The sequence below is a fragment of the Oncorhynchus masou genome, unplaced genomic scaffold, assembly GCF_036934945.1.
Source record: "Oncorhynchus masou masou isolate Uvic2021 unplaced genomic scaffold, UVic_Omas_1.1 unplaced_scaffold_2085, whole genome shotgun sequence".
Taxonomy (NCBI): domain Eukaryota; kingdom Metazoa; phylum Chordata; class Actinopteri; order Salmoniformes; family Salmonidae; genus Oncorhynchus; species Oncorhynchus masou.
The window spans coordinates 37,475-56,419 of NW_027008567.1; the positions used below are offsets into that span (position 1 = coordinate 37,475).

General features: G+C 49.4%; 1 protein-coding gene across 1 annotated transcript in view; it reads left to right on the forward strand.

Moving 5' to 3' along the window:
* LOC135532882 (receptor-type tyrosine-protein phosphatase O-like) overlaps positions 1–18,945 on the forward strand; it is a gene marked incomplete at its 5' end in the record, with an annotated part of 52,982 nt that overhangs the window by 14,230 nt on the left and 19,807 nt on the right. Inside the window, 6 exons of the mRNA XM_064960313.1 lie at positions 2,448–2,568; positions 4,369–4,562; positions 5,045–5,156; positions 8,149–8,312; positions 12,216–12,336; positions 14,919–15,055. Coding sequence (XP_064816385.1) covers positions 2,448–2,568; positions 4,369–4,562; positions 5,045–5,156; positions 8,149–8,312; positions 12,216–12,336; positions 14,919–15,055 — 849 coding nt within the window. The remainder of the gene's footprint in view (positions 1–2,447; positions 2,569–4,368; positions 4,563–5,044; positions 5,157–8,148; positions 8,313–12,215; positions 12,337–14,918; positions 15,056–18,945) is intronic.

Below are 18,945 nucleotides of genomic sequence, written 5' to 3' on the forward strand. Positions count from 1 at the left end.
TAATCAACCTGCTAGTCTACATAGCTGTTCATAACCCTTTATAACTAACATGCTAGTCTATAGCTGTTCATAACCCTTTATAACTAACCTGCTAGTCTATAGCTGTTCGTAACCCTTTATAACTAACCTGCTAGTCTATAGCTGTTCATAACCCTTTATAATCAACCTGCTAGTCTACATAGCTGTTCATAACCCTTTATAATCAACCTGCTAGTCTACATAGCTGTTCATAACCCTTTATAACTAGTCTACATAGCTGTTCATAACCCTTTATAACCAACCTGCTAGTCTACATAGCTGTTCATAACCCTTTATAACTAGTCTACATAGCTGTTCATAACCCTTTATAACCAACCTGCTAGTCTATAGCTGTTCATAACCCTTTATAACTAGTTACATAGCTGTTCACAACCCTTTATAACTAGTCTACATAGCTGTTTCACAACCCTTTATAACCAACCTGCTTGTCTACATAGCTGTTTCACAACCCTTTATAACCAACCTGCAAGTCTACATAGCTGTTTCACAACCCTTTATAACCAACCTGCTAGTCTACATAGCTGTTCATAACCCTTTATAACCAACCTGCTAGTCTACATAGCTGTTCATAATCCTTTAAAACTAGTCTACATAGCTGTTCATAACCCTTTATAACCAACCTGCTAGTCTACATAGCTGTTCACAACCCTTTATAACCAACCTGCTAGTCTGCATAGCTGTTCACAGCCCTTTATAACTAACCTGCTAGTCTACATAGCTGTTCACAACCTTTTATAGCCAACCTGCTAGTCTACATAGCTGTTCACAACCCTTTATAACTAACCTGCTAGTCTACATAGCTGTTCACAACCTTTTATAGCCAACCTGCTAGTCTACATAGCTGTTCACAACCCTTTATAACTAGTGTACATAGCTGTTTGCAACCCTTTATAACTAACCTGATAGTCTACATAGCTGTTCACAACACTTTATAACTAGTCTACATAGCTGTTCACAAACCTTTATATCTAGTCTACATAGCTGTTCATAACCCTTTATAACCAACCTGCTAGTCTGCATAGCTGTTCACAGCCCTTTATAACTAACCTGCTAGTCTACATAGCTGTTCACAACCTTTTATAGCCAACCTGCTAGTCTACATAGCTGTTCACAACCCTTTATAACTAGTGTACATAGCTGTTTGCAACCCTTTATAACTAACATGATAGTCTACATAGCTGTTCACAACACTTTATAACTAGTCTACATAGCTGTTCACAAACCTTTATATCTAGTCTACATAGCTGTTCATAACCCTTTATAACCAACCTGCTAGTCTACATAGCTGTTCATAACCCTTTATAACTAGTCTACATAGCTGTTCACAACCCTTTATGACTAGTCTACATAGCTGTTCACAACCCTTTACAACTAGTCTACATAGCTGTTCATAACCCTTTATACCAACCTGCTAGTCTATAGCTGTTCATAACCCTTTATAACCAACCTGCTAGTCTACATAGCTGTTCATAACCCATTATAACTAGTCTACATAGCTGTTTACAACCCTTTATAACTAACCTGATAGTCTACATAGCTGTTCACAACACTTTATAACTAGTCTACATAGCGGTTCACAACCCTTTATAACTAGTCTACATAGCTGTTCACAACCCTTTATAACTAGTCTACATAGCTGTTCACAACCCTGTATGACTAACCTGCTAGTCTACCTAACAACAAACTGATAAAGTGTATCACCGCTCACCACCTGGTAAAGTTCACCTATCAATATACTGATACAGTCTGTCACCACCTATCAATATACTGATACAGTCTGTCTCCACCTATCAATATACTGATACAGTCTATCACCACCTATCACTACACTGATACAGTCTATCACCACCTATCAATATACTGATACAGTCTATCACCACCTATCAATATACTGATACAGTCTATCACCACCTATCAATATACTGATACAGTCTGTCACCACACTGATACAGTCTATCACCACCTATCAATATACTGATACAGTCTGTCACCACCTATCAATATACTGATACAGTCTATCACCACCTATCACTATACTGATACAGTCTATCACCACCTATCAATATACTGATACAGTCTATCACCACCTATCAATACACTGATACAGTCTATCACCACCTATCAATATACTGATACAGTCTATCACCACCTATCAATATACTGATACAGTCTGTCACCACCTATCACTACACTGATACAGTCTATCACCACCTATCAATATACTGATACAGTCTATCACCACCTATCACTACACTGATACAGTCTATCACCACCTATCAATATACTGATACAGTCTATCACCACCTATCAATATACTGATACAGTCTATCACCACCTATCAATATACTGATACAGTCTATCACCACTAACCACCCTGATGCCTGTTCCTGTCCTGTGATTGGTTACAGGAGAACACGACCAGTGACATCCTGTCCAACCTGACTCCAGGTGCCCAGTACAGAGTGGTGGTGTACCATACTAACGGTCCTCTCATCAGTCCTCCTTCCGAACCTGTTATCATAGTCATCGGTGAGTCCCTCAGACACTATACTACCTGGGCTGGTCTCTAACCTGTTATTATAGACCTGGTCTCTCAGACACTATACTACCTGGGCTGGTCTCTAACCTGTTATTATAGACATGGTCTCAGACACTATACTACCTGGGCTGGTCTCTAGCCTGTTATTATAGACCTGGTCTCTCAGATACTATACTACCTGGGCTGGTCTCTAACCTGTTATTATAGACATGGTCCCTCAGGCACTATACTACCTGGGCTGGTCTCTAACCTGTTATTATAGACCTGGTCTCTCAGACACTATACTACCTGGGCTGGTCTCTAACCTGTTATTATAGACCTGGTCTCAGACACTATACTACCTGGGCTGGTCTCTAACCTGTTATTATAGACCTGGTCTCAGACACTATACTACCTGGGCTGGTCTCTAACCTGTTATTATAGACATGGTCTCTCAGACACTATACTACCTGGGCTGGTCTCTAACCTGTTATTATAGACATGGTCCCTCAGACACTATACTACCTGGGCTGGTCTCTAACCTGTTCTCAGACACTATACTACCTGGGCTGGTCTCTAACCTGTTATTATAGACCTGGTCTCTCAGACACTATACTACCTGGGCTGGTCTCTAACCTGTTATTATAGACCTGGTCTCAGACACTATACTACCTGGGCTGGTCTCTACCCTGTTATTATAGACCTGGTCTCTCATACACTATACTACCTGGGCTGGTCTCTAACCTGTTATTATAGACATGGTCTCAGACACTATACTACCTGGGCTGGTCTCTAACCTGTTGTTATAGACATGGTCTCAGACACTATACTACCTGGGCTGGTCTCTAACCTGTTATTATAGACATGGTCTCTCAGACACTATACTACCTGGGCTGGTCTCTAACCTGTTATTATAGACCTGGTCTCAGACACTATACTACCTGGGCTGGTCTCTAACCTGTTATTATAGACCTGGTCTCAGACACTATACTACCTGGGCTGGTCTCTAACCTGTTATTATAGACCTGGTCTCAGACACTATACTACCTGGGCTGGTCTCTAACCTGTTATTATAGACCTGGTCCCTCAGACACTATACTACCTGGGCTGGTCTCTAACCTGTTATTATAGACATGGTCTCAGACACTATACTACCTGGGCTGGTCTCTAACCTGTTATTATAGACCTGGTCTCAGACACTATACTACCTGGGCTGGTCTCTAACCTGTTATTATAGACCTGGTCTCAGACACTATACTACCTGGGCTGGTCTCTAACCTGTTATTATAGACATGGTCCCTCAGACACTATACTACCTGGGCTGGTCTCTAACCTGTTATTATAGACATGGTCCCTCAGACACTATACTACCTGGGCTGGTCTCTAACCTGTTATTATAGACATGGTCTCAGACACTATACTACCTGGGCTGGTCTCTAACCTGTTATTATAGACATGGTCTCAGACACTATACTACCTGGGCTGGTCTCTAACCTGTTATTATAGACCTTGTCTCTCAGGCACTATACTACCTGGGCTGGTGTCTCAAATATAACCCTATTCCCTATGTAGGGCTAGTGCACTACTTTAGACCAGGGCCCATTGGGGTAGTGCACTACTGTAGACCCGGGCCCATAGGGGTAGGGCACTTCTTTAGACCAGGGCCCATAGGGAATAGTGTAATATTTGGAACACAGACACAAATCATGGATTGGCTGAATCAGCTTGTTGCTTTTGTTTTGAATTGAATCAGCTGTCTGTAGCCTGATGTTGGTTCTGATTGGCTGCCTGGTTTGTCTGTCTGTCTCCAGAGCCAACGGGAGTGCGGGAGCTGGTGGTGTATCCTCTGAGCCCGACTGCAGTCATCCTGTCGTGGCAGAGACCGTACCACGTGGCGTTCAGGAAGTACGTCCTGCAGACATTCTTCTTCAACCCTGTCACGCTGGCCTCCGAGTGGACCACGTACTACGAGATCGCTGCTACCGCCTCAGTCATCGCATCCGTGGTAACTAGTCCCGCCCTGACCCTGACCCAGCCAATCACCTGCCGCAGGGCCTTAGCCAATCGCCTATCTGCCTGTAGCAGGGTTGTAGCCAGACTGTTTTGTGGTGGTACTTTATGCTAGATGACGTGTGTCACTAGGCTCACCCCTCCTCTAGCTCTCTCTTCTCTCATCTCTCTCCCTCCCTACTCCAGAGAGATAGATCTGTTGCTGGTCTGGTACTGTGGTTGTCTCCTGTTTTAACAGATCTCTCCCTCCCTACTCTAGAGAGACAGATCTGTTGCTGGTCTGGCACTGTGGTTGTCCCCTGTTTTAACAGATCTCTCCCTCCCTATTCCAGAGAGTGAATGATTAGTTTCTCTGTCTCTCCTCCTCTCCCCTCCTCATCTCCTTCTCTCCTCCTCTCCCCTCCCTTCCCTCTCTCCCACTCCCCTCCTCCTCTCCCTCTCTCCTCCTCTTCATCACTCCTCCTCACCCACCACCAGAGAGTGACAGATCTGTTGCCGGCCTGGTACTACAACTTCCGTGTTACCATGGTGACGTGGGCGATCCCCCCTCTCAGCTGCTGTGACAGCTCTACTGTTAGCTTTGTTACAGGTATCACATACAACACACACACACACACACACACACACACAATGGCACCACACACACCCCATAGCACCACACACACCTCATAGCACCACACACACCCCATAGCACCACACACACCCCATAGCACCACACACACCCCATAGCACCACACACACCCCAGAGCACCACACACACCCCATAGCACCACACACCCCATAGCAGCACACACCCCATAGCACCACACACCCCAGAGCACCACACACACCCCAGAGCACCACACACACCCCATAGCAGCACACACCCCATAGCACCACACACCCCATGGCACCACAGCACCACACACCCCATAGCACCACACACCCCATAGCACCACACACCCCATAGCAGCACACACCCCATAGCACCACACACCCCATAGCAGCACACACCCCATAGCACCACACACCCCATAGCACCACACACCCCATAGCACCACACACCCCATAGCACCACACACCCCATGGCACCACAGCACCACACACCCCATAGCACCACACACACTATGGCACCACACACCCCATGGCACCACACACCCCATAGCACCACACACACTATGGCACCACACACCCCATAGCACCACACACACCCCATGGCACCACACACCCCATGGCACCACACACCCCATGGCACCACACACCCCATAGCACCACACACACTATGGCACCACACACCCCATAGCACCACACACACACCCCATAGCACCACACACACACCCCATAGCACCACACACCCCATGGCACCACACACCCCATGGCACCACACACCCCATGGCACCACACACCCCATAGCACCACACACCCCATGGCACCACACACCCCATAGCACCACACCCCCCATAGCACCACACACCCCATAGCACCATAAAACCCCATAGCACCACACACCCCATAGCACCACACACCCCATAGCACCACACACCCCATAGCACCACACACCCCATAGCACCACACACACCCCATAGCACCACACACACACCCCATAGCACCACACACACACACCCCATAGCACCACACACACACCCCATAGCACCACACACACACCCCATAGCACCACACACACACCCCATAGCACCACTCACACTATGGCACCACACACCCCATGGCACCACACCCCCCCCCATAGCACCACACCCCCCCATAGCACCACACACCCCCATAGCACCACACACCCCCCCATAGCACCACACACCCCCCATAGCACCACACACCCCATAGCACCACACACCCCATGGCACCACACACCCCATGGCACCACACACCCCATGGCACCACACACCCCATAGCACCACACACTATGGCACCACACACACTATGGCACCACACACCCCATGGCACCACACACACCCCATAGTACCACACACCCCATAGCACCACACACCCCATAGCACCACACCCCCACAGCACCACACACCCCCCACAGCACCACACACCCCCCATAGCACCACACACCCCCCATAGCACCACACACCCCATAGCACCACACACCCCATAGCACCACACACCCCATAGCACCACACACCCCATAGCACCACACACCCCATAGCACCACACACCCCATAGCACCACACACACCCCATGGCACCACACACCCCATGGCACCACACCCCCATGGCACCACACCCCCATGGCACCACACCCCCATGGCACCACACCCCCCATGGCACCACACACACCCCATGGCACCACACACACCCCATGGCACCACACACACCCCATGGCACCACACACACCCCCATAGCACCACACACACCCCCATAGCACCACAAACCCCCCATAGCACCACACATCCCATAGCACCACACATCCCATAGCACCACACATCCCATAGCACCACACCCCCATAGCACCACACCCCCCATAGCACCACACACCCCATAGCACCCCACACACCCCATAGCACCACACACCCCATGGCACCACACCCCCCATGGCACCACACCCCCATGGCACCACACCCCCCATGGCACCACACCCCCCCCCCATGGCACCACACACACCCCATGGCACCACACACACCCCATGGCACCACACACACCCCATGGCACCACACACACCCCCATAGCACCACACACACCCCCCATAGCACCACAAACCCCCCATAGCACCACACATCCCATAGCACCACACATCCCATAGCACCACACATCCCATAGCACCACACCCCCCATAGCACCACACCCCCCATAGCACCACACACCCCATAGCACCACACACCCCATGGCACCACACACCCCATGGCACCACACACCCCATGGCACCACACACCCCATGGCACCACACACCCCATGGCACCACACACCCCATGGCACCACACACCCCATGGCACCACACACCCCATGGCACCACACACCCCATGGCACCACACACACCCCATGGCACCACACACACCCCATGGCACCACACACCCCATGGCACCACACACACACCCCATAGCACCACACACACACCCATAGCACCACACACACACCCCATAGCACCACACACACACCCCATAGCACCACACACACCCCATGGCACCACACACCCCATGGCACCACACACCCCATAGCACCACACACCCCATAGCACCACACACACCCCATAGCACCACACACACCCCATAGCACCACACACCCCATAGCACCACACACACCCCATAGCACCACACACCCCATGGCACCACACACCCCATAGCACCACACACACCCCATAGCACCACACACCCCATAGCACCACACACCCCATGGCACCACACACCCCATAGCACCACACACCCCATGGCACCACACACCCCATGGCACCACACACACCCCATAGCACCACACACCCCATGGCACCACACACACCCCATAGCACCACACACCCCATGGCACCACACACACCCCATAGCACCACACACCCCATGGCACCACACACACCCCATAGCACCACACACACCCCATAGCACCACCCACCACATAGCACCACACACATCCTCATGTCCTCCTGCTCTGCTCCAGCTCCTGAGGCCCCCCACATCTCGTCAGTAGACTACAACCATGGGACTCTGTACGTCCGCTGGACCTACGGGGAGCTCTTCATAGACATGTCCCACAGCAGGATGCTACACTGGCAGGTCACAGCTCATGGCAAGAAGGGATCCAAGAGGACTTACTCCACTGATGTGAGTCACTGACATCCCCAGACCTCCACACCTCCACATCTCCAGACCTCCACACCTCCCCACCTCCATACCTCCATACCTCCACACCTCCAGACCTCCACATCCCCAGACCTCCACACCACCACATCTCCAGACCTCCACACCTCCCCACCTCCATACCTCCAGACCTCCACATCTCCAGACCTCCACACCTCCCCACCTCCATACCTCCATACCTCCACACCTCCAGACCTCCACATCCCCAGACCTCCACACCACCACATCTCCAGACCTCCACACCTCCCCACCTCCATACCTCCAGACCTCCACATCCCCAGACCTCCACATCCCCAGACCTCCACACCTCCAGACCTCCACACCTCCAGACCTCCATACCTCCATACCTCCACACCCCCAGACCTCCACACCTCCACACCTCCAGACCTCCACACCTCCATACCTCCACACCTCCACACCTCCAGACCTCCACATCTCCACACCCCCAGACCTTCTTAATAGAGTTGCAAACATTTATAAAAACCTGTTTTTGCTTTGTCATTATGGGGTATTGTGTGTAGATTGATGAGGATTTTGTCATTTTTAAAAATCCATTTTAGAATAAGGCTGTAACGTTACAAAATGTGGAAAAGTCAAGGGGTCTGAATACTTTCCCGATGCCCTGTAGTTAGGGGTAGTTACTAGGCAGCAGGATAGATTAAACAGTAGCAGCAACGTATGTGATGAGTCAATGCAGATAGTTAAATAGTTAACCAAGCTATCAGGACTAACTATTTATCCCTCTTATAGCTTGGGGAGTAGAAGCTGTTCAGTGTCCTGTTGGTTCCAGACTTGTTGCATCGCTACCGCTTGCCATGTGGTAGCAGAGAGAACAGTCTATGACTTGGGTGGCTGGAGTCTTTGACAATTTCTAGGGCCTTCCTCTGACACCGCCTGGTGTAGAGTTCCTGGAAGGCAGGGAGCTCGGCCCCGGGGATGTGTTGGGCTGTACACAATACTTTCTGTATCACCTTGCGGTCGGATGCCGAGCGATACCAGGCAGTGATGTGTTGGGCTGTACACAATACTTTCTGTATCACCTTGCGGTCGGATGCCGAGCGATACCAGGCGGTGATGTGTTGGGCTGTACACAATAATCTCTGTATCACCTTGCGGTCGGATGCCGAGCGATACCAGGCGGTGATGTGTTGGGCTGTACACAATACTTTCTGTATCACCTTGCGGTCGGATGCCGAGCGATACCAGGCAGTGATGTGTTGGGCTGTACACAATACTTTCTGTATCACCTTGCGGTCGGATGCCGAGCGATACCAGGCGGTGATGTGTTGGGCTGTACACAATAATCTCTGTATCACCTTGCGGTCGGATGTTGAGAGATACCAGGCGGTGATGTGTTGGGCTGTACACAATACTCTCTGTATCACCTTGCGGTCGGATGTTGAGAGATACCAGGCGGTGATGTGTTGGGCTGTACACAATACTCTCTGTATCACCTTGCGGTCGGATGACGAGCGATACCAGGCGGTGATGTATTGGGCTGTACACAATACTCTCTGTATCACCTTGCGGTCGGATGTTGAGAGATACCAGGCTGTGATGTGTTGGGCTGTACACAATACTCTCTATATCACCTAGCGGCCGGATGACGAGCGATACCAGGCGGTGATGTGTTGGGCTGTACACAATACTCTCTGTATCACCTTGAGGTCGGATGCCGAGCGATACCAGGCGGTGATGTGTTGGGCTGTACACAATACTCTCTGTATCACCTTGCGGTCGGATGCTGAGCGATACCAGGCGGTGATGTGTTGGGCTGTACACAATATTCTCTGTATCACCTTGCGGTCGGATGCCGAGCGATACCAGGCGGTGATGTGTTGGGCTGTACACAATACTCTCTGTATCACCTTGCGGTCGGATGCCGAGCGATACCAGGCGGTGATGTGTTGGGCTGTACACAATACTCTCTGTATCACCTTGCGGTCGGATGCCAAGCGATACCAGGCGGTGATGTGTTGGGCTGTACACAATACTCTCTGTATCACCTTGCGGTCGGATGCCGAGCGATACCAGGCGGTGATGTGTTGGGCTGTACACAATACTCTCTGTATCACCTTGCGGTCGGATGTTGAGAGATACCAGGCTGTGATGTGTTGGGCTGTACACAATACTTTCTATATCACCTAGCGGCCGGATGACGAGCGATACCAGGCGTTGATGTGTTGGGCTGTACACAATACTCTCTGTATCACCTTGAGGTCGGATGCCGAGCGATACCAGGCGGTGATGTGTTGGGCTGTACACAATACTCTCTGTATCACCTTGCGGTCGGATGCCGAGCGATACCAGGCGGTGATGTGTTGGGCTGTACACAATACTCTCTGTATCACCTTGCGGTCGGATGCGAGCGATACCAGGCGGTGATGTGTTGGGCTGTACACAATACTCTCTGTATCACCTTGCGGTCGGATGCCGAGCGATACCAGGCGGTGATGTGTTGGGCTGTACACAATACTCTCTGTATCACCTTGCGGTCGGATGCCGAGCGATACCAGGCGGTGATGTGTTGGGCTGTACACAATACTCTCTGTATCACCTTGCGGCCGGATGCCGAGCGATACCAGGCAGTGATGCAGCCAGTCAAAATGCTCTCAATGGTGCAGCTGTAGAACCTTTTGAGGATCTGATAACTAATGCCTAACCTTTTCAGCCTCCTGAAGGTGTCATATCAATGTGTGTAGTGTTGCCCTGACAGTGTTTTATCCCTGGTCCCCCTGCAGGTCACCGTAATGTGATGGGTGTGTGTAGTGTTGCCCTGACAGTGTGTTATCCCTGGTCCCCCTGCAGGTCACCGTAATGTGACGGGTGTGTGTAGTGTTGCCCTGACAGTGTTTTATCCCTGTTCCCCCTGCAGGTCACCGTAATGTGATGGGTGTGTGCAGTGTTGCCCTGACAGTGTGTTATCCCTGTTCCCCCTGCAGGTCACCGTAATGTGATGGGTGTGTGTAGTGTTGCCCTGACAGTGTTTTATCCCTGGTCCCCCTGCAGGTCACCGTAATGTGATGGGTGTGTGTAGTGTTGCCCTGACAGTGTTTTATCCCTGTTCCCCCTGCAGGTCACCGTAATGTGATGGGTGTGTGTAGTGTTGCCCTGACAGTGTGTTATCCCTGGTCCCCCTGCAGGTCACCGTAATGTGATGGGTGTGTGTAGTGTTGCCCTGACAGTGTTTTATCCCTGTTCCCCCTGCAGGTCACCGTAATGTGATGGGTGTGTGTAGTGTTGCCCTGACAGTGTGTTATCCCTGGTCCCCCTGCAGGTCACCGTAATGTGATGGGTGCCAGTCTGGCCCTGACAGTGTGTTATCCCTGGTCTCCCTGCAGGTCACCGTAATGTGATGGGTGTGTGTAGTGTTGCCCTGACAGTGTTTTATCCCTGGTCCCCCTGCAGGTCACCCGTAATGTGATGGGTGCCAGTCTGGCCCTGACAGTGTGTTATCCCTGGTCCCCCTGCAGGTCACCGTAATGTGATGGGTGTGTGTAGTGTTGCCCTGACAGTGTGTTATCCCTGTTCTCCCTGCAGGTCACCGTAATGTGATGGGTGCCAGTCTGGCCCTGACAGTGTTTTATCCCTGGTCCCCCTGCAGGTCACCCGTAATGTGATGGGTGTGTGTAGTGTTGCCCTGACAGTGTTTTATCCCTGTTCCCCCTGCAGGTCACCCGTAATGTGATGGGTGCCAGTCTGGCCCTGACAGTGTGTTATCCCTGTTCCCCCTGCAGGTCACCCGTAATGTGATGGGTGCCAGTCTGGCCCTGACAGTGTGTTATCCCTGTTCCCCCTGCAGGTCACCCGTAATGTGATGGGTGCCAGTCTGGCCCTGACAGTGTGTTATCCCTGTTCCCCCTGCAGGTCACCCGTAATGTGATGGGTGCCAGTCTGGCCCTGCCTCCAGGAGACATTTACAACCTGACTGTATCAGCCTGTACCGAAGGCAAACGCAACTCCTCTGCCCCCAACATCATTAAACTGGGTACGCACACACACACACACCAGGGGATCTCTGGGACAACTCCTCTGTCCCCAACATCATTAAACTGGGTACGCACACACACACACAACACATGCTCATATACACATGCACACCTGTGCCATCACAACTCTCTCTCACACACACACACACACACACACACACACACACACACACACACACACACACACACACACACACACACACACACACACACCAGGGGGTCTCTGGGACATCTTGTCTCAAAGCAGCAACTGAAGGTTGTAGAGAAACAGAGGGAGAATGACTTTAAAGAGAGATGTTTGTAGCCAGAGAAGAGGATTGGAGAAGGAGCCTGGTTAACCCAATCCAGCTCAACATGTCATCACTTCTCACTTTGACATCGGTGTTCAATGTGTTGACCAAATGGAGCCAAACGGACAAACTATCAGCTCCTCTGAGAAGCCACTACAGTCGTGGCCAAACGTTTTGAGAATGACACAAATATTAATTTTCGCAAAGTCGGCTGCCTCAGTTTGTATGATGATAATTTGCATATACTCCAGAATGTCATGAAGAGTGATCAGAGGAATTGCAATTAAGTGCAAAGTCCCTATTTGCCATGCAAATGAACTGAATCCCCCCAAAAAAACATTTCCACTGCATTTCAGCCCTGCCACAAAAGGACCAGCTGACATCATGTCAGTGATTCTCTCTTAACACAGGTGTGAGTGTTGACGAGGACAAGGCTGGAGATCACTTTGTCATGCTGATTGAGTTCAAATAACAGACTGGAAACTTCAAAAGGAGGGTGGTGCTTGGAATCATTGTTCTTCCTCTGTCAACCATGGTTACCTGCAAGGAAACACGTGCCATCATCATTGCTTTGCACAACAAGTGCTTCACAGGCAAGGATATTGCTGCCAGTAAGATTGTACCTAAATGAACCATTTATCGGACAATCAAGAACTTTAAGGAGAGCGGTTCAATTGTTGTGAAGAAGGCTTCAGGGCGCCCTAGAAAGTCCAGCAAGCGCCAGTACCGTCTCCTAAAGTTGATTCAGCTGCGGGATCGGTGCACCACCAGTACAGAGCTGCTCAGGAATGGCAGCAGGCAGGTGTGAGTGCATCTGCACGCACAGTGAAGCGAAGACTTTTGGAGGATGGCCTGGTGTCAAGAAGGGCAGCAAAGAAGCCACTTCTCTCCTGGAAAAACATCAGGGACAGACTGATTTTAATTTTTTTTAAATTTTACCTTTATTTAACCAGGCAAGTCAGTTAAGAACAAATTCTTATTTTCAATGACGGCCTGGGAACAGTGGGTTAACTGCCTGTTCAGGGGCAGAAAGACAGATTTGTACCTTGTCAGCTCGGGGGTTTGAACTCGCAACCTTCCGGTTACTAGTCCAACGCTCTAACCACTAACCACTAGGCTATCCGGCCTGCTGAGGACTGGGGTAAAGTCATTTTCTCTGATGAATCCCCTTTCCGATTGTTTGGGGCATCCGGAAATAAAGCTTGTCTGGAGAAGACAAGGTGAGCGCTACCATCAGTCCTGTGTCATGCCAACAGTAAAGCATCCTGAGACCATTCATGTGTGGGGTTGCTTCTCAGCCAAGGGAGTGGGCTCACTCACAATGTTGCCTAAGAACACAGCCATGAATAAAGAATGGTACCAACACACCTTCTGAGAGCAACTTCTCCCAACCATCCAGGAACAGTTTGATGAACAATGCCTTTTCCAGCACGATGGAGCACCTTGCCATAAGGAAAAAGTGATAACTAAGTGGCTCGGGAACAAAACATCAATATTTTGGGTCCATGGCCAGGAAACTCCCCAGACCTTAATCCCATTGAGAACTTGTGGTCAATCCTCAAGAGGCGGGTGGACAAACAAAAACCCACAAATTCTGACAAACTCCAAGCAGTGATTATGCAAGAATAGGCTGCCATCAGTCAGGATGTGGCCCAGAAGTTAATTGACAGCATGCCAGGGAGGATTGCTGATGTCTTGAAAAAGAAGGGTCAACACTGCACATATTGACTCTTTGCATCAACTTCATGTAATTGTCAATTAAAGCCTTTGACACTTATGAAATGCTTGTAATTATACTTCAGTATCCATAGTAACATCTGACAAAAATATCTAAAGACACTGAGGCAGCAAACTTCATGAAAATTAATATTTGTGTCATTCTCAAAACTTTTGGCCACGACTGTATACTGGATGTTTGATGTCACAATAGCAGCTTATAACAGCACCAATTGAGGAAGTGAACCTGGGGTTGTGACACAGCCTTCGTTTCCACATCCCTCAGTAGTTCGGTCTAACTAGTACACAAGACAGTCTGGGACGACCACAGAGCTACAGTCTACCTGTGTCTGTGGACTAGAGGATAACAGTAGACAAGACAGTCCTACCTGTCTCTGTGGACTAGAGGATAACAGTAGACAAGACAGTCCTACCTGTCTCTGTGGACTAGAGGATAACAGTAGACAAGACAGTCCTACCTGTCTCTGTGGACTAGAGGATAACAGTAGACAAGACAGTCCTACCTGTGTCTGTGGAGGTTGACCCAGGCGTTTCTCCTGTTGTGTTTGTGACAGAGCCAGCCCCTCCGCGGTCCCTGTACGCGGTGAACGCCACCCACTCCTCAGTGACCCTGCTCTGGAGCGGGGAGGGAGTGGTTGACTTCTACCAGGTGCTCTGTAAACCCACCAACACCATCAACAAGGACCTCAAGGTAAGAGATGCTCTGTCATCTGTGATGGTACCCTGTTCCCTATGTCCTGTAGTACACTGCTGTCATCTGTAATGGTACCCTGTTCACTATGTCCTGTAGTACACTGCCAGACTGTAATGATACCCTGTTCCCTATGTCCTGTAGTACACTGCTGTCATCTGTAATGATACCCTGTTCCCTATGTCCTGTAGTACACTGCTGTCATCTGTAATGGTACCCTGTTCACTATGTCCTGTAGTACACTGCCAGACTGTAATGGTACCCTGTTCCCTATGTCCTGTAGTACACTGCTGTCATCTGTAATGATACCCTGTTCCCTATGTCCTGTAGTACACTGCTGTCATCTGTAATGGTACCCTGTTCCCTATGTCCTGTAGTACACTGCTGTCATCTGTAATGATACCCTGTTCCCTATGTCCTGTAGTACACTGCTGTCATCTGTAATGGTACCCTGTTCCCTATGTCCTGTAGTACACTGCTGTCATCTGTAATGATACCCTGTTCTCTATGTCCTGTAGTACACTGCCAGACTGTAATGGTACCCTGTTCCCTATGTCCTGTAGTACACTGCCAGACTGTAATGATACCCTGTTCCCTATGTCCTGTAGTACACTGCTGTCATCTGTAATGGTACCCTGTTCTCTATGTCCTGTAGTACACTGCCAGACTGTAATGATACCCTGTTCCCTATGTCCTGTAGTACACTGCTGTCATCTGTAATGGTACCCTGTTCCCTATGTCCTGTAGTACACTGCTGTCATCTGTAATGGTACCCTGTTCCCTATGTCCTGTAGTACACTGCCAGACTGTAATGGTACCCTGTTCACTATGTCCTGTAGTACACTGCCAGACTGTAATGATACCCTGTTCCCTATGTCCTGTAGTACACTGCTGTCATCTGTAATGGTACCCTGTTCCCTATGTCCTGTAGTACACTGCCAGACTGTAATGATACCCTGTTCTCTATGTCCTGTAGTACACTGCCAGACTGTAATGGTACCATGTTCCCTATGTCCTGTAGTACACTGCCAGACTGTAATGGTACCCTGTTCCCTATGTCCTGTAGTACACTGCCAGACTGTAATGGTACCCTGTTCCCTATGTCCTGTAGTACACTGCTGTCATCTGTAATGATACCCTGTTCCCTATGTCCTGTAGTACACTGCTAGACTGTAATGATACCCTGTTCCCTATGTCCTGTAGTACACTGCTGTCATCTGTAATGGTACCCTGTTCCCTATGTCCTGTAGTACACTGCTGTCATCTGTAATGGTACCCTGTTCCCTATGTCCTGTAGTACACTGCCAGACTGTAATGATACCCTGTTCCCTATGTCCTGTAGTACACTGCTGTCATCTGTAATGGTACCCTGTTCCCTATGTCCTGTAGTACACTGCCAGACTGTAATGGTACCCTGTTCCCTATGTCCTGTAGTACACTGCTGTCATCTGTAATGGTACCCTGTTCCCTATGTCCTGTAGTACACTGCCAGACTGTAATGATACCCTGTTCCCTATGTCCTGTAGTACACTGCCAGACTGTAATGGTACCCTGTTCCCTATGTCCTGTAGTACACTGCTAGACTGTAATGATACCCTGTTCCCTATGTCCTGTAGTACACTGCTGTCATCTGTAATGGTACCCTGTTCCCTATGTCCTGTAGTACACTGCTGTCATCTGTAATGATACCCTGTTCCCTATGTCCTGTAGTACACTGCCAGACTGTAATGATACCCTGTTCCCTATGTCCTGTAGTACACTGCCAGACTGTAATGGTACCCTGTTCCCTATGTCCTGTAGTACACTGCTGTCATCTGTAATGATACCCTGTTCCCTATGTCCTGTAGTACACTGCTGTCATCTGTAATGGTACCCTGTTCCCTATGTCCTGTAGTACACTGCTGTCATCTGTAATGGTACCCTGTTCCCTATGTCCTGTAGTACACTGCTGTCATCTGTAATGATACCCTGTTCCCTATGTCCTGTAGTACACTGCTGTCATCTGTAATCATACCCTGTTCCCTATGTCCTGTAGTACACTGCCAGACTGTAATGATACCCTGTTCCCTATGTCCTGTAGTACACTGCTGTCATCTGTAATGGTACCCTGTTCTCTATGTCCTGTAGTACACTGCCAGACTGTAATGATACCCTGTTCCCTATGTCCTGTAGTACACTGCTGTCATCTGTAATGGTACCCTGTTCCCTATGTCCTGTAGTACACTGCTGTCATCTGTAATGGTACCCTGTTCCCTATGTCCTGTAGTACACTGCTGTCATCTGTGATGATACCCTGTTCCCTATGTCCTGTAGTACACTGCTGTCATCTGTAATGATACCCTGTTCCCTATGTCCTGTAGTACACTGCTGTCATCTGTAATGATACCCTGTTCCCTATGTCCTGTAGTACACTGCCAGACTGTAATGGTACCCTGTTCCCTATGTCCTGTAGTACACTGCTGTCATCTGTAATGATACCCTGTTCCCTATGTCCTGTAGTACACTGCTGTCATCTGTAATGATACCCTGTTCCCTATGTCCTGTAGTACACTGCCAAACTGTAATGATACCCTGTTCCCTATGTCCTGTAGTACACTGCTGTCATCTGTAATGGTACCCTGTTCTCTATGTCCTGTAGTACACTGCTGTCATCTGTAATGGTACCCTGTTCCCTATGTCCTGTAGTACACTGCTGTCATCTGTGATGATACCCTGTTCCCTATGTCCTGTAGTACACTGCTGTCATCTGTAATGATACCCTGTTCCCTATGTCCTGTAGTACACTGCTGTCATCTGTAATGATACCCTGTTCCCTATGTCCTGTAGTACACTGCCAGACTGTAATGGTACCCTGTTCCCTATGTCCTGTAGTACACTGCTGTCATCTGTAATGGTACCCTGTTCCCTATGTCCTGTAGTACACTGCTGTCATCTGTAATGGTACCCTGTTCCCTATGTCCTGTAGTACACTGCTGTCATCTGTAATGGTACCCTGTTCCCTATGTCCTGTAGTACACTGCCAGACTGTAATGATACCCTGTTCCCTATGTCCTGTAGTACACTGCTGTCATCTGTAATGGTACCCTGTTCCCTATGTCCTGTAGTACACTGCCAGACTGTAATGGTACCCTGTTCTCTATGTCCTGTAGTACACTGCCAGACTGTAATGATACCCTGTTCCCTATGTCCTGTAGTACACTGCTGTCATCTGTAATGGTACCCTGTTCCCTATGTCCTGTAGTACACTGCCAGACTGTAATGGTACCCTGTTCTCTATGTCCTGTAGTACACTGCCAGACTGTAATGGTACCCTGTTCCCTATGTCCTGTAGTACACTGCTGTCATCTGTAATGGTACCCTGTTCCCTATGTCCTGTAGTACACTGCCAGACTGTAATGGTACCCTGTTCTCTATGTCCTGTAGTACACTGCCAGACTGTAATGATACCCTGTTCCCTATGTCCTGTAGTACACTGCTGTCATCTGTAATGGTACCCTGTTCCCTATGTCCTGTAGTACACTGCCAGACTGTAATGGTACCCTGTTCTCTATGTCCTGTAGTACACTGCCAGACTGTAATGGTACCCTGTTCCCTATGTCCTGTAGTACACTGCTGTCATCTGTAATGGTACCCTGTTCCCTATGTCCTGTAGTACTCTGCTGTCATCTGTAATGGTACCCTGTTCCCTATGTCCTGTAGTACACTGCTGTCATCTGTAATGATACCCTGTTCCCTATGTCCTGTAGTACACTGCCAGACTGTAATGGTACCCTGTTCCCTATGTCCTGTAGTACACTGCTGTCATCTGTAATGATACCCTGTTCCCTATGTCCTGTAGTACACTGCCAGACTGTAATGGTACCCTGTTCCCTATGTCCTGTAGTACACTG